Source organism: Corythoichthys intestinalis, chromosome 4, assembly GCF_030265065.1.
Source record: "Corythoichthys intestinalis isolate RoL2023-P3 chromosome 4, ASM3026506v1, whole genome shotgun sequence".
NCBI lineage: Eukaryota > Metazoa > Chordata > Actinopteri > Syngnathiformes > Syngnathidae > Corythoichthys > Corythoichthys intestinalis.
The window spans coordinates 27,790,808-27,814,056 of NC_080398.1; the positions used below are offsets into that span (position 1 = coordinate 27,790,808).

The following is a 23,249-nucleotide window of genomic DNA, read 5'->3' on the forward strand; positions in this document are numbered from 1 at the left end:
TCCGTTAATTTATTGGCTGATGTTAAACACGATGAACAGGCGTCAAATCAATTTGAACTGGGAGGGTTGGCATTGATCAAATGATCAGCCTGGTCACATGGCATTAGATTTTATTAAAAAATTTGCTAACAAAACCACTTTAGTCCATTTGCAAGCCACTCTTTCATTTGTTCTTGAATCATTCTTTGATATAAATTACCAAAAAAAAAATGCAAAAGAAATATCTAAACTGATAACAAATTGTTATAACCCTATCATTGAGCGGACATCCCCTTGTTATCTATGAACAAAGAGTTACAAAACAATGTCTCACTCTACTGAAACAACCACTCTGTTCTTCCACTTACATGAAAACTTGACAACCATTGCACTATCAACCAACATGACTGAAAGCAGTCGTCACTATCTGATCACTAGCGATGAGTAATATTTTGTAGCAAATTTTGTGGTGAGTGGGGGAACGCAGGAAATGTTTGCACGCAACTTAGAGACTTACATATACAGGAAACAAACAGGACATGACGTTGTGTCGCAAGAATGGCGAAAAACACGTTTGAATGATAAAGCCCACCCCGGATTTAGAAATTTATTGGTGCAAGAGGCAGGCGCACGCTTGCAGCGACACGTTTTGGTTGCCCAACTGTCAAGTGACACGACAGCTCGGCAGTGTTGACTTTGTGTTATTATTGCAACAGACATCCAATCCATTTCAACTCAGTTCAAATGGATTGGACGTCTATCGCCGTCAATGACAGTGAAAGGGTTTCTAATGTTTTGGATGCTGTGCTACTTCTCTGAGAATATTTCTATGCAGGAGTCAAACTTGCAGCCCTGGGGCAAGATCTGGCACGCCGCATTATAGTCTGTAGCACGTGAAAGTAAATCATGAGAATCGATTTTGTGTTTCTCACAAAAAAATGTAATAATCTAATAAGCATTAAAAAATAATACATGAGAATGTTTTTTTTTTTTTTTTTTTTTTAAACTTGAGAACAGAAGTATAAACACCAAAAAAGAATATTTACTGTTTTCCTCAGTTTAGTTTGCATTAAAAATGTGAATAAATACCATAAAAATAGAAAAGAATAAAGATAATTTAGATGAAGAATATTTTTTAATGTAATATATTTAAGGTAACTTTTCTGCTTTTTTTTTAACAGAACAACAAATTAAGAGAATATTTCCTGTATACTTTAATAAAAATCTTATAAAATCTAATAAATACATATATATCTTGATTTATAAGTAGAGAATAAGTAAATAAATAAAAAAAAGAGAGATTTTACTGTTTTTTCCTTGGTGTTTTTTTTTTTTTTTTAAATATGTAAATACAGTGAGCACTCATTTTTTGCAGTTAATGGGGACCGGAACCCGCCGCAGTAAGTGAAATTTATTTTGAGGGGAAAATAAATTAACTCTACTATACAAGCTGCACACAGACTACTTTTCATTGTGTCAAAGTGTCATTTTGTCATTGTTGTCCCATGAAAAATATACTTAAATATCTGCAGAAATGCGAGGGGTGTACTCACTTTTGTGATACACTGTACATATATATTAATCAATGGTTTTTAAGCACTTCAAATGAAATAAAAATGATAAGTTTTAAACATGTTACTGTCAAGCCGAGACGGCGAGGCGGACTCAGCTGCAGAGTTTCAGGCAAAAAACTTTTATTTAGAAAACAGAGGTTCTTCTGCTGGCATGCGGGGATGAGGAAAAGTACCAACATAAAGTGCTCCAAACGGAGGAATAAGTATAAACATAAAACGCTCCAAATGAAGGAAAAAGCCAAGATAACTATGATCAAAAGTTCAAACAAAAGGCACTCTAAATGGAGGGTAAAATCTATACAACTATGATTGCTATGAAACAAGGCTGACATGACCAACATGGGTAGTAAGACACTTCTGCACAAGACAAGGGAAACTAAGGCAATATATACACACTAGGTAATGGGGAACAGGTGGAAACGATAGGTGATTAGGTGACAAGAGGAAGGGCAAGTACGCAGACACGAGGAGGCTGAAGCCTTCAAAATAAAACAGGAAATGAAACGACATGGCAGTTACAGTCCCTCAGAATTATGTTTAAACATGAATAACGTAGAAAAATGCTTGTCATTATTAAATGCTTAATTGAGTGAGTCCACTCAAATCCACTTAAGCTGCTCACTTACCCACAATGAGTTGCCACAGCAACAGTTTAACAAGCTAAACGATGATTGACGCATGTGGCACTTTGAAGTTCCGGGTTCCAAACATCTCTTGCAACATCTAACCCTAATGTCTGTCAATCATCGTTAACTTTAATAAGCAACTCCAGTGCACTGCCTCACCAAGAAAAGCAGCAGGAGGGAAGGAGGGAGAGTGAGACTACATGATCGGATCGGAAGAGCTCATCTGTATTTTTTTTTTTTTTTTTTTTTTTTTTAACTGGAAAAAAATTCGTGATGGACTGAGGGCCTGAGTTTGAAGCGGAAAGTAGCGAGAGATCACTGTAAATACAAATGATAAAAATATTTAAGAGAATATTTGCTTTTAAGAGGCTGCTGAAAAAAAGAGGATTTGTACAATTTTGATCTCAAAAATGTCCCTAAACAATTAACTCATTCACTACCAAAGTACGTTGTTAATGATGTTCAACCGCTCATAACTAAAAAACGAAAATTAAAAGAAACTAACTTATTTTATTAATAAAATATGGGAATCTAAGCCTGCTTTCTGTATGATCTGTGTTCATGTAGCTGCAGAACACAATATTCTGTGGCGCTTGAAAGAATGGGATGTCTTGTGACATCAGTTGATTTGACTGTCAAAATATTTGATTCGGTTTTGATTAGTCGATTTACCACTCTAGCCCTAATTCCGAGTGAAAGCATAAATGCAATGTGCCCCTCGAAAAAGATGAGCTTGACACCCCTGCATTAGTCAGTGCAGGTGTACCTAATGTTATGTCTATGAGAAGTTTTCTTCTTCTGCGTGTCCTTGCTCTATCAACGTGCATTTACACACGGAGGCGTCACTCTCAAGTTTCGACTTGTCCAGCTCTCTCTCTCTTAGTCACGTCCCCTAAAACACTCGGCTTTCATCCTCTTTGTGTGCCAGAAAGGAAAATTACAGAATTGCCAGTCTGTGTGTGTGACTTAATGAACACCAGGTTCTTATTCAAATGTGAAAAAAAGTAAGCAAACTCAGTCCTGACTAACTAGTGTGAGCATAGACTAAAAGTTTACAGGCTTAAGTAAATTTGTGACAGCACTAAAAATGCTGTATTCATATTTTTTAAGATAACAAACAGTGTCTACCTTATCATCCTCCATCCGCTCCATCTTTACTTCTTCAAAAGTGGCCTTTCCGGAAAAACACACCTGATTTGCAAACACCTATCAACCCTGGAAGCAAATGCATAAACAAATGTCAACAAAACTCAAAAGTAAAACAGTAGAAAATGGAAGTGAGGTAAAAAACGACTGTACCTGGTGGAGTGGGATGGTACGGACCTGTTTGTAGTCCAGAAGAATGAGATGGTTTGCCCTCACTTGAAACAGCAGCACACCAGAGAAACTCCTCCCCTGCCTTCCCCCTCCCATTATCACATTTAAAGAGGAGAGTGCTGTATTCCTCTACTTCAAAGAGAGTTATTGTGATTTTTACATTCCAAACAAAATTCACAGAATGATATACTGATTACTATAAGTTGGTAATGATTTTAGGAGTAACCTGAATTGAAGTACAGCAAAACCTTTCCAGGTAAAGCTACCTTATTAGCTGCAATAGATGTCCAATCCATTTGAAATGGGAGGGCTGTACATTTGTTGTCAACTATCCCAGTTAATATGGCTTAGATGTGTACTACAGACAAACTAAATTAAATTCACATGAAAATACAAATGTGTCTCTGTGAAAACAAAAACGACGGAAAACAAAACGCCCCCCAAAAATGAATATTTTCCACCCCCCAAAAAATCAAAGGCTCAAAACAGGCTTTAATATACATTTTTGAAAGGCTTTGAACTAGGGTTGTTCCGATCATGTTTTTTTGCTCCCGATTCAATTCCAGTCATTCCCGATAATTTTTCCCGATCATATACATTTTGGCAATGCATTAAGAAAAAAATGAATAAAACTCGGACGAATATATACATTCAACATACAGTAAATAAGTACTGTATTTGTTTATTATGACAATAAATCCTCAAGATGGCATTTACATTATTAACACTCTTTCTGTGAGAGGGATCCACGTATAGAAAGACTTGTGACTTTGTATATTGTGACAAAATATTGCCATCTAGTGTATTTGTTGAGCTTGCAGTAAATGATACTGTGGCCATGCCCAAATGCATGATGGGAAGTGGAACCATGACTGTGCGCAGTGCTACCAATTGTTATATCTTCTCTGCGTTGGCAAATAACATAAGGTGTTAAGATAAAGATCAATTGCTTGCTTCCCCACATTGCTTCCCATGATACTTCTAATCGTAGGGAGAGGGATTGTAAGGCTTCAGCCAATTAAAAAAAGGCTCCAAAGGCTGCCAAAATTCACTCTACTCATTTCACGCTGCATTTTATCTCTCTATATAGGTAAAACGGCGCCATTACAGATTGAGCGCGACAGTGCGTGAGTGGGTCGTGCAGCGCATGCATTAATTGCGTTAAATATTTTAAGGTGATACATTTTTTAAAAAATTAATTACCACTGTTATTGGGATAAATCTGATAACCCTACCTTAAGCCTAAACTAAAGACTCTGGATTAGTGTAACATATTATGTCTGTAACGTTAAATACAATTAGAAAACGATTTAATTAAAATATACATATATATATATATATATATATATATATATATATATATATTAAAAAAAGGCATGGCCGATATTTTTTTGCCGATTCCGATACTTTGAAAATGACGTGATCGGACCCAACCGATCGGCATCCTGATCGATCAGGTCCGATCACGTCATTTTCATCTCTACTTTGAACATGTTTTACACGTACAGTACAGGCCAAAAGTTTGACCCACACCTCATTCAATGCAACACAAATGAAAGTCCCAACTAGATTACATGTGCCGATTACCGGTTTCAAGGTATACCGTGGTATGAAAATGTCAAGATTCCAAAACAGCAAAAAAAAAAATCCGTCATACCGTCTCTAAGGTATTAGCAATTTTATATGTCCCAAAAATGTAGGGAGAAATCCCTCACTTTCAGCTGCAAGGCTCAACCCTCCTTCTACCGGTTGTTGCTCAGTGTCAGTGAGTCAGCTGTGCTACACGATGGCTGGAGGAGGTGAAACTCCTGAACTTTTTCCCCCTTTGAAGAAAACAAAATCGCTGGTATGGGAATACTTCGGCTACAGAAAAGTTGCAGACAGCCGCGGCTTAGAGGAGGGCCAACCGACATGTAAAACATGTTTGCGGAGGGTGGCTGCCGAGGAGGCAATACCTTCAATATGATTTTACATTTATACAAAATTAAAGGTTTGTAAACACTGTCATGAACGTTTCCCACCAGCTACGATAGTGAACTCCAGCGTGTTTAGTGTGTCTAGCAGTGGTAAAACGTGTTTTGTTTCTCTCATGCAACTGTCTCTGTTGAGAAAAAGAGTGCGTGTATAATGTAAACATGATCCGAGTTATACACACGTGCCTTTTTTTTTTTTTTTTTTTTTTTTACTAATTCAAGTATTTTTGTTCTGCTGGTAACAATGTTGAGCTGTGGCTCTGTAGGCCCACCTAAACGACTGCATTTATTTTAATTTTATTCAGGATATTTCAGTTATTTATTTATTTTTTAAAATTTATTTTAACTTATCATTATACTTACAGTGGGGCAAATAAGTATTTAGTCAACCACCAATTGTGCAAGTTCTCCTACTTGAAAAGATTAGAGAAGCCTGTAATTGTCAACATGGGTAAACCTCAACCATGAGAGACAGAATGTGGAAAAAAAAACAGAAAATCACATTGTTTGATTTTTAAAGAATTTATTTTCAAATTAGAGTGGAAAATAAGTATTTAGTCACCTACAAACAAGCAAGATTTCTGGCTGTCAAAGAGGTCTAACTTCTTCTAATGAGGTCTAACGAGGCTCCACTCGTTACCTGTATTAATGGCACCTGTTTTAACTCATTATCGGTATAAAAGACACCTGTCCACAACCTCAGTCAGTCACACTCCAAACTCCACTATGGCCAAGACCAAAGAGCTATCGAAGGACACCAGAGACAAAATTGTAGACCTGCACCAGGCTGGGAAGACTGAATCTGCAATAGGTAAAACGCTTGGTGTAAATCAACTGTGGGAGAAATTATTAGAAAATGGAAGACATACAAGACCACTGATAGTCTCCCGCGATCTGGGACTCCATGCAAGATCCACCCCGTGGCGTCAAAATGATAACAAGAATGGTGAGCAAAAATCCCAGAACCACATGGGGGGACCTAATGAATGACCTACAGAGAGCTGGGACCACACTAACAAAGGCTACTATCAGTAACACAATGCGCCGCCAGGGACTCAAATCTTGCACTGCCAGACGTGTGCCCTTGCTGAAGCCAGTACACATCCAGGCGTGTCTGCGGTTCGCTAGAGAGCATTTGGATGATCCAGAAGAGGACTGGGAGAATGTGTTATGGTCAGATGAAACCAAAATAGAACTTTTTGGTAGAAACACAGGTTCTCGTGTTTGGAGGAGAAACAATACTGAATTGCATCCGAAGAACACCATAGCCACTGTGAAGCATGGGGGTGGAAACATCATGCTTTGGGGCTGTTTTTTTGCAAAGGGACCAGGATGACTGATCTGTGTAAAGGAAAGAATGAATGGGGCCATGTATCGAGAGATTTTGAGTGCAAATCTCCTTCCATCAGCAAGGGCATTGATGATGTGACGTGGCTGGGTCTTTCAGCATGACAATGATCCCAAACACACAGCCAGGGCAACAAAGGAGCGGCATCGTAAGAAGCATTTCAAGGTCCTGGAGTGACCTAGCCCGTTTCCAGTTCTCAACCCCATAGAAAATCTGTGGAGGGAGTTGAAAGTCCGTGTTGCCCAACGACAGCCCCAAAACATCACTGCTCTACAGGAGATCTGCATGGAGGAATGGGCCAAAATACCAGCAACAGTGTGTGAAAGACTTGTGAAGAGTTACAGAAAACATTTGGCCTCCATTATTGCCAACAAAGGGTACATAACAAAGTATTGAGATGAACATTTGGGATTGACCAAATACTTATTTTTTCCTCCTTGATTTGCAAATAAATTCTTTAAAAATCAAACAATGTGATTTTCAGTTTTTTTTCCCCTCACATTCTGTCTCTCATGGTTGAGGTTTACCCATGTTGACAATTACAGGCCTCTCTAATATTTTCAAGTGGGAGAAATTGCACAATTAGTGGTTGACTAAGTACTTATTTGCCCCACTGTATGTTCCAATTTGCCAATATGTTTTGAAAAATTTGGAAAAAAGCTTTTTTTTTTAACCCAGATATCTCAAAACAACACATTTTAGAGATGTAATAGCAATACCCTGATACCGTGAAATTGTGATATTTTGGCTTAAGGTTATCATACCATCAGAATCTCATACAGGCACATACCTAGCTCCCAACCCCATTGATAAAGCAATAAATTCCACTAATCAACCCTGAAAAGGCATATCTGTGAAGTAAAAAACATTTTAGGTGACTCACTCTTGAAGCTCCCCAAGAGAAAGGCAAGAGTGTGTAAAAAAAGTAATCAGAGCAAAGGGTGGCTACTTTCAAGATACAAGAATATTTTACATGTTTTTAGTTATGTCACCTTTTTTTTTTTTTTTTTTACCAAGTACATAATTCAACACGTGTTCATTCATAATTTTATTACCTTCAGTTAGCACGAATGAGAAGGTGTGTCCAAACTTTTGGCCTGTACTGTAAGTGTAAAACATGTTCAAAGCCTTTCAAAAATGATGCATATTAAAGCATGTTTTGAGCCTTTGATTTGATTTTTTTTTTTTACCTAAAAAGTTTGTTTTTCATTTTAAAAAGAAAGACACAGGGGAAAGCTAAACTAATTTTTTAAATGCATATTTTGGAAAGGTCACAAACAGGCTTTCATGCATACTAAACAAAAAGAAAAACACATACAGTTGGAAAAAAGAAAATCAAAGGCGATAACGGATACTTATAGCACTAAAATGATGTCATCGGTATCAGGCAGTACTAAGAAAATAACCTTCGAGATCAAGTTTCCAACCATCAGTCGCCCTAACAAAGATGGCCGCCAACTGCTAGCCTTCCCACTTCAAATGGAATGCACGTCTAGTGCAAACAATGGCAGCCAATGAGTTAAGAAGTGTTTGACCAAACTATGATGACAATGACTTTACATTCAAATGAGTATGCAGTAATTTAATATGAAAAGAAAAATAAAGTTTTTCAACATACCATAATTTTCGCACTATAAGGCGCACCTGACTATAAGCAGCCACCCACTAAATTTGGCAGGAAAACTGCATTTTTTCATGGATAAGCTGCACTGGACTATAAACCGCAGCTGTCCTCACTGTATTATGGGATATTTACACAAAAATATATTAACCGGTAACACTATTTGACAGTCATCATACGACTATCATAAGACCAAATGAACCACCACGAAGCTTTGAACCAATTAGCTTCAGAGCTTCATTGCTTCAAGAAGCTGTATTAGGCCATCACTGCTCCCTTGGGGGAGACAGTCAACCTCTGCTGCCACCTGCTGTCAACACTGTTGTTGTCCAACAAATACACTAGATGGCAATATTTAGTCACAATATACAAAGTCACATTTATCCTTTAAGAATTACAAGTCTTTCTATCAGTGGATCCTTCTCACAGAAAGAATGTTAATAATGTAAATGCCATCTTGAGGATTTATTGTCATAATACATGTATGTGCGTACATGTACTGTATGTTGAATGTATATATTCGTCCGAGTTTTATTCATTTCTTTCTTAAAGCATTGCCAAAATGTATATGATCGGGAAAACTTATCGGGAATGATTGGAATTGAATCGGGAGCAAAAATAAAGCAATCGGATCGGGAAATATCAGGATTGGCAGATACTTAAACTTAAATGATCGGGATCGGATTGGATCGGGAGCAAAAAAACATGATCGGAACAACCCTACTATTTACTCAAATAAATCAACAAATAAGCCACAGGATTCAAAATGAAGGAAAAAAGTAGCGGCTTATAGTCCGAAAATTACGGTAAACTACCTTGAGACATTTTTTAAAATCCAGCTCCCAGGACTAATGCGTACTGAATATATCCTGAGAATACAGTTGTGGTCAAAAGTTTACATACACTTGTGAAGAACATAATGTCATGGCTCTCTTGAGTTTCCAGTTATTTCTACAACTCTGATTTTTCTCCGATAGAGTGATTGGAACAGATACTTCTTTGTCACAAAAAACATGAAGTTTGGTTCTTTTATGACTTTATTATGGGTTAACAGAAAAAGTGATCAAATCTGCTGGGTCAAAAATGTACATACATGGATCTGAAAAAGCGAATCATTGACTTGAACAAGTCAGGAAAGTCACTTGGAGCCATTTCAAAGCAGCTGCAGGTCCCAAGAGCAACAGTGCAAACAATTGTTTGTAAGTATAAAGTGCATGGCACTGTTTTGTCACTGCCACGATCAGGGAGAAAACGCAAGCTATACCTGCTGCTGAGAGAAAATTGGTCAGGAGGGTGAAGATTCAAGCAAGAATCACCAAAAAGCAGATCTGCCAAGAATTAGAAGCTGCTGGAACACAGGTGTCAGTGTCCACAGTCAAGCGTGTTTTGCATCTCCATGGACTGAGAGGCTGCCGTGCAAGAAGGAAGCCCTTGCTCCAAAAGCGGCACCTTAAGGCTCGTGAAGTTTGCTGCTGATCACATGGACAAAGATAAGACCTTCTGGAGGAAAGTTCTGTGGTCAGACGAAACAAAAATCGAGCTGTTTGGCCACAATGCCCAGCAATATGTTTGGAGGAGAAAAGGTGAGGCCTTTAACCCCAAGTACACCATGCCTACCGTCAAGCACAGTGGTGGTAGTATTATGCTGTGGGGCTGTATTGCTGCCAATGGAACTGGTGCTTTACAGAGAGTAAATGGGATAATGAAGGAGGATGATTACCTTCAAATTGTTCAAGATAACCTAACGTCATCAGCCCGAAGATTGGGTCTTGGGCGCAGTTGGGTGTTCCAACAGGACAATGACCCCAAACACACATCAAAAGTGGTAATGGAATGGCTGAATCAGGCTAGAATTAAGGTTTTCGAGTGGCCTTCCCAAAGTCCTGACTTGAACTTGTGGACAATGCTGAAGAAACAAGTCCATGTCAGAAAGCCATCAAATTTAACTGAACTGCACCAATTCTGTCAAGAGGAGTGGTCAAAGATTCAACCAGAAGCTTGCCAGAAGCTTGTGAATGGCTACCAAAAGCGCCTAATTGAAGTGGAAATGGCCAAGGGACATGTTACCAAATATTAGCGCTGCTGTATGTATATTTTTGACCCAGCAGATTTGATCACTTTTTTCTGTTCACCCATAATAAAGTCATAAAAGAACCAAACTTCATGAATGTTTTTTGTGACAAAGAAGTATCTGTTCCAATCACTCTATCAGAGAAAAATCAGAGTTGTAGAAATAACTGGAAACTCAAGAGAGCCATGACATAATGTTCTTCACAAGTGTATGTAAACTTTTGACCACAACTGTATACCTACCAAATTTCATTATGATCAATCCACAAATAAAAGAAGAGTAGCAATTTCAGTTACTATCCTCTCTAAGGACAAACTGAGTATTTGAGACCTCCCTCCAGCTGGTTTGAAAAAAAAAAAAAAAAAAAAAAAGAACACTTGACAAAAGGACACTTTGAGGTTTAACTGGAAAAAGTCAGATGGCTTTGCGAGACATTTTGTCTCAATTCTCACATCACAAAATAACGGCATTTAAACTTGGGTGTGTTGACTTTCCATTGTCATCATATACGTAAATTAAACTTAGTCATTTACAATGTTGCCTCACACCATACTTTTTGTATGTATCAACGCAATCTGACTCATTAACAATGACAGCTACCACAATCACTAAGCTCTCACTGCAGCATGTTTGCACTTATCTGCAGAAAAAGGAAGAAGGACTGCGTAGTGCGGCTACCGTGCGCAAACCCGAGGTGGAGTACAAACGTCGCCGGTGAAAAGAGGCTCTGTGGCGGCTGCCCACCAGGGCGCCAGCACAAAGGCCAATGTGCAAATGCCTGAGATACAAAGCCTGGTCATGCAGAAACCATGAGACCAGCTCAGTGGGTGGCAAACAATCAGAACCCCCCCTTCCCCTAATTCTTCATTTCTAATCTTATAGCCCACCTAAATCTCTGCCTGGAATTTGTAGGCCTCCACAAAAATACCAAGATGGAGGCCTAATTGTTCAGACTTGATTTTCAGTGGCAGGATTAACTTTCATGATCTAATGGCAGATTTAAGAGCTGCTGTTGACAAAAATAATTGGAGAAAAACAATGACAAAACACCTGCTGGGCAAACGATAGACCTGAAAGTTGATCCTTTGATGGCGATAAACATGCAATCTATTTTAAACTTTTTTAGTCACTCATTTAAAGCAACATTAGGTAACGATTCAGCTTTGGTCAGTTTAGCGACACAGGTGGACAAAATCGGTAGTGTTTTGCCCTGAAGTGCCAATGACATCAAAAAGCATGTTTATTTCATATTTCCAAGTTAACATGAATTACCTTTGAATGAGACCACAGTTATGTATATATATATTTTTAAGTTGAACATGTAATAGCCAGGGGTGAAAATGGTTAGAATTTCTTGCAGGAACTCCCTGACATGAAGGTTGCCACGGAGCCAAAAAGTTGTTTGTTTGTTTGTTTATTTATTTATTGTTTGAGTGGGGTGGGGTTAAACCTCCTAAAACTACTGAAATGCAAAGAAAATCGTTTTGGCACAGGTATTTCGATGAAACATACAAAAACTGATTTTCATTCAAAATTGTATTTTTTCAATGATTTGCAAAATAAAAGTTAACAAAAACAGCAATAATCCCAACCTCCATCTCCTAATTTTTATTTTCCCTCATTTCCTCACATACTAAATGCCAAATCTCATTTTTAACTACTTAAGAACATAGGATGTACAGTGCCCTCCATAATTATTGGCACCCCCGAAAAAGCTTTTAATAATTTTTTAAAATTCAAATAATATGGGACCTTAATGGAACAAAAGAGAAAAATCCAACCTTCAATACAAGTGCATTCATTCAATGGGGAAAAAAAATCCCACATAAAGAAAAAATTATGTGATATAAAAAATGTGTGTCACAATTATTAGCACCCCTGGTGTTAATACTTTGTACAACCCTTTTTGCCAACAAAACAAGGTCTGGGGACTGAGATGGCCATGGGAGGAGCTTGATTTTGTGTCTGGTGAACCATTTCTGTGTAAATTTGGCCATATGTTTAGGATCATTGTCTTGCTGAAAGACCCAGTGACGACCGATCTTCAGCTTTCGGGCAGAGGGCAATAGATTTTGATTTAAAATGTCCTGGTATTTCAAAGCATTCATGATGCCATGCACCCTCACAAGGTTCCCAGGGCCTTTGGAAGCGAAACAGCCCCACAGCATCACTGACTCACCCCCATACTTCACAGTGGGTATGAGGTGCTTTTCAGCATGCGCATCTTTCGTGGCACGCCAGACCCACTGAGTGTTTGTTGCCAAAAAGCTCAATCTTGGTTTCATCTGATCAAAGCACATGGTCCCAGTTGAAGCCTGGGACCGTGTGTATTTTTGTATTTTGTGTGAAAAGAATGGAGATTTTTGTGTACCATTACACCCCTTTATATATACAGTATATATATATATATATATATATATATATATATATATATATACACACACTAGTATATGGCGGAAAACACTCAGCGCTCTTAGACCTCCAATTTGGCCAAATTTCAAAATAGTCCTATATGCATGTGTGATACATCATTGGAAAGTAACCTTAACCCAATTTTCTGGGGGAAGAAAAATTTTGAACAGGAGGACATTTAAAAAAAAAATTTAAACAGCAAAACCCTAATTGGAGGTGAGAGCACGCGAGAGCATAATTAAAGACGCCATGATTTTAACGAGATATTATCCATGTGATATCCATGTCGCATGTATCATTGAGTGTCAAGACACAGCTGTGAAAGGCCACAGCCGGATTTTTGGGGGTTAAACAAAGGTCGCAATCCAAAAAATTGGGGGTCTCAGAGCGAAACTTCAAGTTGACCGTTTATATTTATATATACATTTTGGGGGAATTTTGAATTAACTGCTGCCTTTTACGAAACGCTTGCAATGACTTTTCCCTAGTTAAAATTACCTTTGAATGAGACCGCAGTTATACTTCTTAAAATTTTGAAAAAGGAAGAGCTTATATTTAATATATAAACTTAAAATCCTGACAAAGTAATATGAAAACAATGAGCAATGAGTGTTTTTTAAATGATTGCTTACAGGAGCAAAACTCTAAAAATTAAGCTCAAGTGATCCACTATGTCACACTTACAAATTGTAAAGCCTCAGAAGAACCGAATATTGCTAAACACTGACTATCTTTTGTAACTGTGACATAACATCTGTTACACACCGATTGCTCGTTCCAGCTTCTTACTGTCTAAATAAATAATTAAAAACACTCACTTCTTTTGAGCCTCTAGTAGTCTCACCTTCTTATCCCATCCCACCTGTTGCCAAGGCAACAATCCTTCACTAAAATGGACACAATGACATTAAAGTCTAATCTGCAAACAATTTGTACACATTATGACAGTGAGGAGAGGAAGTAAGGGAGGGACTGTCTGACAATCTTACTTGCACAGATGCCAACCACTTGCATTCATTTCCTGATCATTTGCAATAACTCGACTAGTAACATGTAAAAATTCCCGTCTGTAAACCTGCATCTAACTCCTTTGCTGCTATTGACGTCGATAGATTGCACGTCTATCGACATCAATGGCAGTGAACGAGTTAATCAAAATGGCCAACAGAGAACAATGTAACAAATCATCTGCACTAAATAAACACTGACTTGTCAGGACCTATCAAGCAGTTTGGATTAGCATGTGCTGATTCAAGAGCGTTGTTAGTTGTTACATAACAATCTTGAGGGTAAACCAAAAGGTCTGAAAAAGTAATTAATCATTTTGCAGCATAATGCAAGGATTTTAGTTTTTTCAGGGGTTTTGTTTCATTATAAGGACATTACTTTAAAAAAAAAAAAAAAAATTTTTTTTAGTGACATCTTTGAATCAGGTATGTCACTTCACTGGAAATTATGACACTTACTGACACCGCGTGGACGAAGGGTAGAATTACAGGACCAATAAACCGCAGATTTTGCAGAAATGATTTTTTTCAAATCATTTTAGTTCTATCAAAAGCCATACAGTTCTAAAAATACAATTTTAATAATAATTGGAAAAGCATGGTCAGACTTTAAAAGAAAAAAAAACAAGACAAAAGACTACATGTACACTGTATTTATTGAATAACCAATGCCAAAGAGGAGTCGACTATACATTTGTTGTGCGTTTGAAGCTTAAGTTACTCCAAATAAAATAATGTTGGGGCTCTCTGATGTTACTCACAACACTACTTTGGAAACTGTAACAAAATGGGCCTGCAAAAAGTAGTGAACAATGACAACGGTCAACATTTTAGATTTTCCCAGCGAAGCTTCCATTTTCTATCTGATCGTCCCATTTCTCAACCTGCGGGAGAGATGACAATAAACCATTTAGGTGACATCACCGTAGTCCACTGAATATAAAAGTTAACGATGTCAAAAACTCAGTTGTTACATTAGAAAATATACATTTGTGCTGGAATTTTGATATTTTTTGAGGCAAAATTGTTTCGACCTGAAATGTTAAGTCTTCTTAATATTTATTGGGGAAAAAAACTGCATCTTGTAAAACCTTTTTGATTTTGTTTCCAAATAACCAATATGTTTTCAGAATTTTGAACTACACAGAAAAAAACAGCATCACTTATGCTGAAGTTGTTTTGTGAAATCATGAAATTCAATTGGTAAAATCATGTCTCCTCTATGAGACACGACTTTATTCTGATATTTTGTTATATAAGGACTTCTGAATTACTTTTTGCAATTCGAAAGAAATTCTATAAAAATACTGTTGTGACCTTTGCTCTTGTTTTTAATCTTTCTGGATTATTACAATTATATTGCGATATTTTATCATATTAGGACTTCATATTGTTACAACATGGGTTTCTCATAACTATTCTTGTACGACTGCAACTTTTTTTTTTTTGCAAATCTAATTTTAAAAAAATGAAATCGATAAAAATACAAATTTAAACGAATTTTTGCTTGTAATATTCCAACTTGTTACTTTTGTTAGTCTTGCGAATTATAATAACTTTGAATATGATCTTATTTCACTTTACATGGACATTCTCTTAAAATTATCACATATTCTAGTCATTTTACCAATTTTGTTAACCTGTGGTAACCTTCATTTATATGTAAACAAATCAACAAAAATGCATAATCTAAACTAAACAAAAATGTTGACATTAGCCTCCCATTAACCGTTCTTTGGTAATTTAAAAAAAAAAAAAATGATAACAACAACAACTCCATAAAGACCTGTTATCCACTTATACGGACATAACATTTTGGGTGATGCAGGCCATAATATTAACATTTGCGATACAAGTGTGGCCCATTGTAACGCTTTAATCATTTATTATTATTTCGTAATATTAACGCATTGTTTACCATTCACAAAGATTGACATCCAATTCACTTAAACTGGACTGGCCGCAAATTTCCATTTTTCAATTCCATTGGTACGGTGGCCGAAAAGTGTCAGGCAAAATGCAAAGTCCAAACACTGCAAATAGAAAAAAGCTTTGCAAAAGAAAAAAAGCACGACTGCAAGCTGGCATAACATCACTCCCACATGCCAAAGCACGACTGCAGGTTGGCAAAAGCACAATCCCCAATTGCCACAACACAAATGGCTTGCAACTCGGCCTGTCACTATAACAAATTTTAGTAGGCGATATATTGTAGAGCTGAAACGAATACTCGAGCAACTCGAGTATCTCGAGTTTAAAAACTGATCCGAGTTATTTTATTCAACTCGAGTAATCGTTTATTTTGACAGCTCTAAGCATCATGATTTACTCGGACTACTTTTAATGCGGGACAACGCGCTGATGTCACGTGCGTAGAGGAAGAAGCACAAAAAAAAAACTTACTGCAGCCGACAGCCGCTACAAACGACGCCGACATTGTTAAATACTAGCCCGCACGATGCTACGTTGGTAGCAGGTAGCGTCTGATGCGTCTCATAGAGATCACATGTATGTTGAACTAGATGCGAAATGACAAAGTCAGCGGCGTTACTAAACAGCCGCCATCTTAAAGCAGTACGACTTCTAAGCACTAAGAAATAAGATTAACGATACTGTCTCTCGCTCACATAACGTTAGCCCTGCGAAGGGCTAGGTTTCTATTAATTATGACCACTGTTAATGCGTGGCTAACGTGTCTTCCATACAGGCTTTATTTAATCCTGAAAACATAGCGCTGTAGATTGATGTGGGTGTAAAATACAGTCGTGGTCAAAAGTTTACATACACTTGTGAAGACCATAATGTCAGGGCTCTCTTGAGTTTCCAGTTATTTCTACAACTCTGATTTTTCTCTGATAGAATGATTGGAACAGATACTTCTTTGTCACCAAAAACATTCATGAAGTTTGGTTCTTTTATGACTTCATTATGGGTGAACAGAAAAAAGTGATCAAATCTGCTGGGTCAAAAATATACATACAGCAGCGCTAATATTTGGTAACATGTCCCTTGGCCATTTTCACTTCAATTAGGCGCTTTTGGTAGCCATCCACAAGCTTCTGGTTGAATCTTTGACCACTCCTCTTGACAGAATTGGTGCAGTTCAGTTAAATTTGATGGCTTTCTGACATGGACTTGTTTCTTCAGCATTGTCCACAAGTTCTCAATGGGGTTTAAGTCAGGACTTTGGGAAGGCCATTTGAAAACCTTAATTCTAGCCTGATTTAACCATTCCATTACCACTTTTGATGTGTGTTTGGGGTCATTGTCCTGTTGGAACACCCAACTGCGCCCAAGACCCAATCTTCAGGCTGATGACGTTAGGTTATCTTGAAGAATTTGAAGGTAATCCTCCTTCTTCATTATCCCATTTACTCTCTGTAAAGCACCAGTTCCATTGGCAGCAATACAGCCCCACAGCATAATACTACCACCACCGTGCTTGACGGTAGGCATGGTGTATTTGGGGTTAAAGGCCTCACCTTTTCTCCTCCAAACATATTGCTGAGCATTGTGGCCAAACAGCTCGATTTTTGTTTCGTCTGACCACAGAACTTTCCTCCAGAAGGTCTTATCTTTGTCCATGTGATCAGCAGCAAACTTCAGTCGAGCCTTAAGGTGCCGCTTTTGGAGCAAGGGCTTCCTTCTTGCACGGCAGCCTCTCAGTCCATGGAGATGCAAAACACGCTTGACTGTGGACACTGACACCTGTGTTCTAGCAGCTTCTAATTCTTGGCAGATCTGCTTTTTGGTGATTCTCGGTTGAATCTTCACCCTCCTGACCAATTTTCTCTCAGCAGCAGGTGATAGCTTGCGTTTTCTTCCTGATCGTGGCAGTGACAAAACAGTGCCATGCACTTTATACTTACAAACAATTGTTTGCACTGTTGCTCTTGGGACCTGCAGTTGCTTTGAAATGGCTCCAAGTGACTTTCCTGACTTGTTCAAGTCAATGATTCGCTTTTTCAGATCCATGTATGTATATTTTTGACCCAGCAGATTTGATCACTTTTTCTGTTAACCCATGATGAAGTAATAAAAAAAACAAACTTCATGAATGTTTTTTGTGACAAAGAAGTATCTGTTCCAATCACTCTATCGGAGAAAAATCAGAGTTGTAGAAATAACTGGAAACTCAAGAGAGCCATGACATTATGTTCTCCACAAATGTATGTAAACTTTTGACCACAACTGTAAAAACTTAATAATGCTAACTGTCAATTTTAGCTCAGTAGTCATTGCTGGATAAAACACCATGTAGCACTTGTACCTAATGTGTTCCAATACAGCAGGTACCATATATTTATTTTGAACACTGCAAAAACTCAAAATCCTATCAGGACTTACAGTTTAGACTAACTTTAAACTTAACTACATAGAACTTAAAAATAGCTTGACACAAATGGAAATTCAATTGAAACACGTGGGAAAAACACTTAACTTTTCAGTGAGGTGAATAAAATTACTCGGATCAGTTTTTAAACTCGAGTTACTCGAGTACCTGTTTCAGCTCTAAACATTTTCTAAACATTTGTATGTTCTTCCACAACTTTACCCATTAATTTGGCATCAGGGACATGATTTTCGGACAGAATTGGTAGGTTTAGCTCTGTAAACATCTCCTTCATACACCATTTCCATTAATTTTCCATTGGGGACAAACGGAAGCGTGTCCCCCCTTAGCAACATCATGAATACTAATGAGCGGAAGTGACGTGTAGCGTACGCCATTGCAAAGTGTTTGGACTTTTGCCTGACACCTATCGGCCACCGTACATTGGCCCCCCCGACACGGGTCCCTGGCAGCCTTTCCCAGTCAAAGTCGAATGGATGTCTTGAACCATCAATGTAAGCCAATCAGTTAAACGATTCTCATATTTAGTATTAATAACTGTGTCCAACTTACCCAGCTCATGGGGCAAAGGCTTCTGTAAACCCTCTTGTACCACTCGCAGGGGGCCACATCTTGGTCTTTGGCTGACAGGGCCTTGTTGCACCTGTGGAAATCTATGAGGGAAAAGAATGGTATTAATGTTCTGACTGATAATGTGACTTAAATGTTCCATTGTCTCACCCAGGTAGTTCTGGTAACAGTTGCGTGTCTGGTTGGTGTTAGGAAACCGGGCGTCAAAAGGCGCCGTCCTGTAGTTCTGGATCTTCTCCTCAATTGTCTCAGACATGTTCATGATCTTCGAATATGATTGAAGATTGACACGTTATTCCAACAAGACATTTGACTGAAGTCAGTAAGATGGCCTCGATATGACCTCGGTATAATTCGTATCTAACTAAAGCTATAAATATAACAAGAATCAGCGATTATTTCAGCTTGATAACATTACGGCACTGTTTAGCTTAAATTTAAGACAGAAAAAAACAACGCGCAACGGAATTGAATTACAGTAGTGGGGGGGGAAATCATCCACATTTAAGTGCAACTACGTGCTAGCAGGGGAAAGCTATGTCAACTCTACAGCTCGTGTTTTTTAGGGCAAATGACGGATAATATTATATAAGCAATAACCAATTCTCCATATAATTATAAATTGTTCTTTATAAAGCATAACAATGAGCAAACGTATGCAGAAAAAGACGTATTTGGCGTGAACATTAGCTAACCTTGAGTATGATTCAGCTGTGTCCTCTCCGGAAAGATGTCCTTCCTGCTCAACGCGCAAAGCATGCTGGGGAAAAAATATCGAGGGGAGGGGGCATCATAGATATCACATTGATAGAGCGAAAATGCAGAGTCGGCGGCGTTAGCAACTGGCAGCCATTTTATAACAGAGAAGTTCTCTGGCGGCGGCTCCGTAGCAGCAAACCGAAGGTGAACTATTTTGCTCCACGAAATTTGGACATATTTTCAAACTTTTTAGTTTATTTAAAAAAAAAAAAAAAAAAAAAAAAAAAACTATATTAACCTGGCTTTAATTCAGCCTGGATGTTGACAAATATATGATCATGGTTAAGTACGCAGTTAATTTACTGCGCCGCTGACGTTTTTGTAAAATAAAGCCGTTTGGAAAATGGTTGAAAACATAGCAATTTGTAGCTATTTCAATGCACACTTTCCATTGACTATATGTCTTATGTTTATTGAATGGCACTGACACAAAATGGTCGACAAAAGTTGCGGCCATCACATCTAGTGCTCTATTATGTGATATCTATTACGTCAACAGTTTATGAGCGACAGGCACTCGTTTAAATGTTCTAATTCACTCACAAACCTCTCACACACAAGTTAAATGACTTTACATGGACATTAAGACACTTTAATGCCTCACTGTACTGTATTTTTTTTTTTTTTTTAATTACACATGTAATAGACATAAGCACTGTCAAAATATCCAAAACTTTAAAGTAGTGTATAAAGATGCGGCCTGGTCACAATATAATGACATTTACTGCCAATTTTTGTTGCTGTTCTTGTAGAATTGATGTGTATACAATCACAATTATTAATAATGAGCCAACACTGTTGGTCCAGTTGGTTGTCTATTGGTTTAGTTGTTTTTTTTTTTGTGTGCTTGTTTTGTTTTTTGTTGTTATTTTTCTCCTTTATTCCTCTCTCTTCATTGTGTGAACTTAAAGTTGAATGACAGGAGTATCCCACGAAATAAGACTGCAGGACGATAAGATCTGGGGTGGGATTAAATAAGTTTTCTTCTTCCCACTCCCTTTCGAGCGATAAAAATTATTGTGAGTTATACCGTATTTCTGTTCTTTGTGCATGCTCAAAACAGGGAAAAAAGCCTCATAAAACACATATAATAGACATTAAGCAGATATAACACACACACTATTAAGTTGCTCTCATACAAACAAGTGAAACTATAACTGTAACACAAAACTAAAATGCTCTTATGGACCTTTATTTCCCTCAGTTTCAGAAGAGAAACACATTCACGAGTGAAGTGTTCTCACAAAACTTACGTAAATCCTTTTACACATAATTTGCTCATGTTTTATGTGGGAATATGTGTTTCAGTAGTGTTTATAAGAGCTTTTCACTATTGTTTTTCACTGCTCTGTGCATGCGGACCATGTAGGAACCAGACCCTAGTACCGGGACTGGTTAATAATCTGCTTTGTCCTTCGGAGGTTGCAGGTGTCGAACTCTAACTTCCTGTCTTGCTGTGTGACTTCCCCTTATCCTCTTTCCAGTAAAACCAAACCATTTTCCATTCAAAGTGAAGATGTCAAACTTCCTATCTTCATGTCACCTCAGATATAGTAGACAGGTATGATTCATTTTGAATCCAGTTCAGTCTACTGTAAGTCGAAAAAGTCCAAGAGCTCATGCTCATTTCTCCCGCTTTCATAGTAGTTGTTCCTTCTCTCCCGCTCTCAGTCAGGATATAGGTGTTGTCCACTGCAAAGGAAGGAAATTCTGTCACTTAGAACAATGGGCCTGTTTCTCTAACTATAGACCCAGAGAAGCCGAGGTCTACGGAGAGCGAGTACGGCCTGTCTAAATTGTCTGGGAAAAAAAAGATTTCAGAGTTTTTTATACTAATAAGAACATGTCTGTAGATGGCAAGAATTAGAAAAGCACACGAGTAGAAATGTGACGAACCGAAAAATGGAATTTCAACACAGAGAAAGGAAAATACTGAGGATTGTTAGATTACTTTGAACTGCGTATTTGATTTTAAGGGACTAAAATTAAACTCCAGAAGGATCAGAAGTTACTGTGGGTGAGTAGTTTTCTTTTTTCAGACGGCATCGTTTTAAGATTCTTCCTAACATTTGGATTTTGATACAAAATGGTCATTTAAAATGTCATTTTCTGTCTAGAAGCAACAACAATCCATCAGTACATGTACAATAAATTGATCATCACCACAAATTATTTGACATTTCACTATCTAAAGGCTGCCCTAATGTATTTTTAATCAGAACTGTAGCAAAATTGACTTTTTAGTGGTTGACAAATCTCTTCTATCTGGAACTAAATCCAACAAAAGGATGCATCCTGTTTAAAAAACAAAAACAAAAACTATTTTTCAGGAACTGATTTTCAGTTGATTTGCCCATGTTTATTTCCACATGTTGACAAGTTACAGTGTGCTCATCCTGTTGATATATCTTCACGGTGACATCATTCTATTGTTATATTGTTTCTTTTCCGGCACTGGTGACACACCGTTAATGCAGTATCCGGCTGCAAATATTGCATTTTTAGGATTTGCCTGTCTTTGAATGAATTGGTTTTGTCCTCGTTTGCATGTCAGATGGAGGGGTCGGGCAGTCCTCGAGTCAGAAAGCTTCATTTCCCAGTAGGTCTTTGGATTAATTCCCCCAGGAAACATTTTGCAAAGCTGGGGCGCCGCTGGCCCAGTGCTGTTTCTGTCAAGTGAGTCAACAGAGCATTTTTCATTGTATTATTATTATTATTTTTTTTCAACTCTCAATTTTTGTTAACTAAATCCAGAATGGTTCTCAATTTTTGTTAGCTAAATCCAGAATGTGTGCAGTGTTTCTCTACATTGTATCTCAAAAATTTTCTTTCAACAAAATATTTTGCACTCTCCCGCTCACTGCTGTGTTTTCAGCTGAAAAACACTTGAGCGTTCTTGGAGTGTGACGTCTTAGTCCACAGTAAAACCGTGCTCGTCTGCCACCGTAGTAACAGTGAAGCCAAATACTACACGGTTCATCACATTTCCTGTTGCTTAGCTTTTGGTAGACTTTCCATTGTCACATTAGCCGTAGATTTCACTATCAGTTGATGAGACAGCTCCTACAGACATGGCGCCACGGCTTCCCATAGGAGGCCTGGCCAGCCAGGGCGTCGTGGAGGTTTCACTGCAATTAACTCAAACACACGCTGCCGTCTAACACCGGATTTAGGTGGAAACAGGATGAAAGCTCTAGTGCAGGGGTCCCCAAACTTTTTCCTGTGAGGGCCACATAACTTTTCCCTTCTCTGATGAGGGGCCGGGGTCAGTTTGTAACAGAAAAAGTGTGACGATTGCAGGAGTGCCTAAATGTAAAAATTTATTGTTTTTCAGAAAGCCACAATCAAATAACCCTTTCTGGATTCTTCACGGAACAAATGTAAAAATAATATAATATAATATAATATAATATAATATAATATAATATAATATAATATAATATAATATAATATAATTAGGGGTGTCAAACGATGAAAATTTTTAATCGAGTTAATTACAGCTTAAAAATTAATTAATCGTAATTAATCGCAATTCAAACCATCTATAAAATATGCCATATTTTTCTGTTAATTATTGTTGGAATGGAAAGATAAGACACAAGATGGATATATCCATTCAACATACGGTACATAAGTAC

The 23,249-nt window shown here is 37.8% G+C and overlaps 3 protein-coding genes across 4 annotated transcripts in view; 1 reads left to right on the forward strand and 2 right to left on the reverse strand.

Annotated features, from left to right (window-relative positions):
* Positions 1–23,249, reverse strand: part of slc2a3b (solute carrier family 2 member 3b) — a 134,292-nt gene that overhangs the window by 24,426 nt on the left and 86,617 nt on the right. The window contains exons 1-2 of one of the 2 annotated variants that reach the window (XM_057833621.1): positions 3,479–4,100; positions 3,308–3,394 (exon numbers count right to left, since the gene is read on the reverse strand). In XM_057833621.1, the coding sequence (XP_057689604.1) occupies positions 3,308–3,331 (24 nt within the window). In that variant the 5' untranslated portion in view covers positions 3,332–3,394; positions 3,479–4,100. Of the gene's footprint in view, positions 1–3,307; positions 3,398–3,478; positions 4,101–23,249 lie in introns of those variants that run through there. The other variant, XM_057833622.1, reaches the window with a different exon arrangement.
* On the reverse strand, positions 14,567–19,647 carry LOC130914444 (cytochrome c oxidase subunit 6B1). The gene is made up of 4 exons (XM_057833631.1): positions 19,548–19,647; positions 19,003–19,117; positions 18,835–18,935; positions 14,567–14,812 (listed from the first exon to the last, which is right to left on the reverse strand). The coding sequence occupies exons 2-4, from the start codon at positions 19,112–19,114 to the stop codon at positions 14,759–14,761; spliced, it is 267 nt and encodes an 88-aa protein (XP_057689614.1). The 5' UTR covers positions 19,115–19,117; positions 19,548–19,647; the 3' UTR covers positions 14,567–14,758.
* The window catches only part of rasip1 (Ras interacting protein 1), a 40,243-nt gene continuing 38,240 nt past the window's right edge, over positions 21,247–23,249 (forward strand). Inside the window, exons 1-2 of the mRNA XM_057833620.1 lie at positions 21,247–21,628; positions 22,166–22,287. Of these exons, the coding sequence (XP_057689603.1) occupies positions 22,166–22,287 (122 nt within the window). The 5' untranslated portion in view covers positions 21,247–21,628. The remainder of the gene's footprint in view (positions 21,629–22,165; positions 22,288–23,249) is intronic.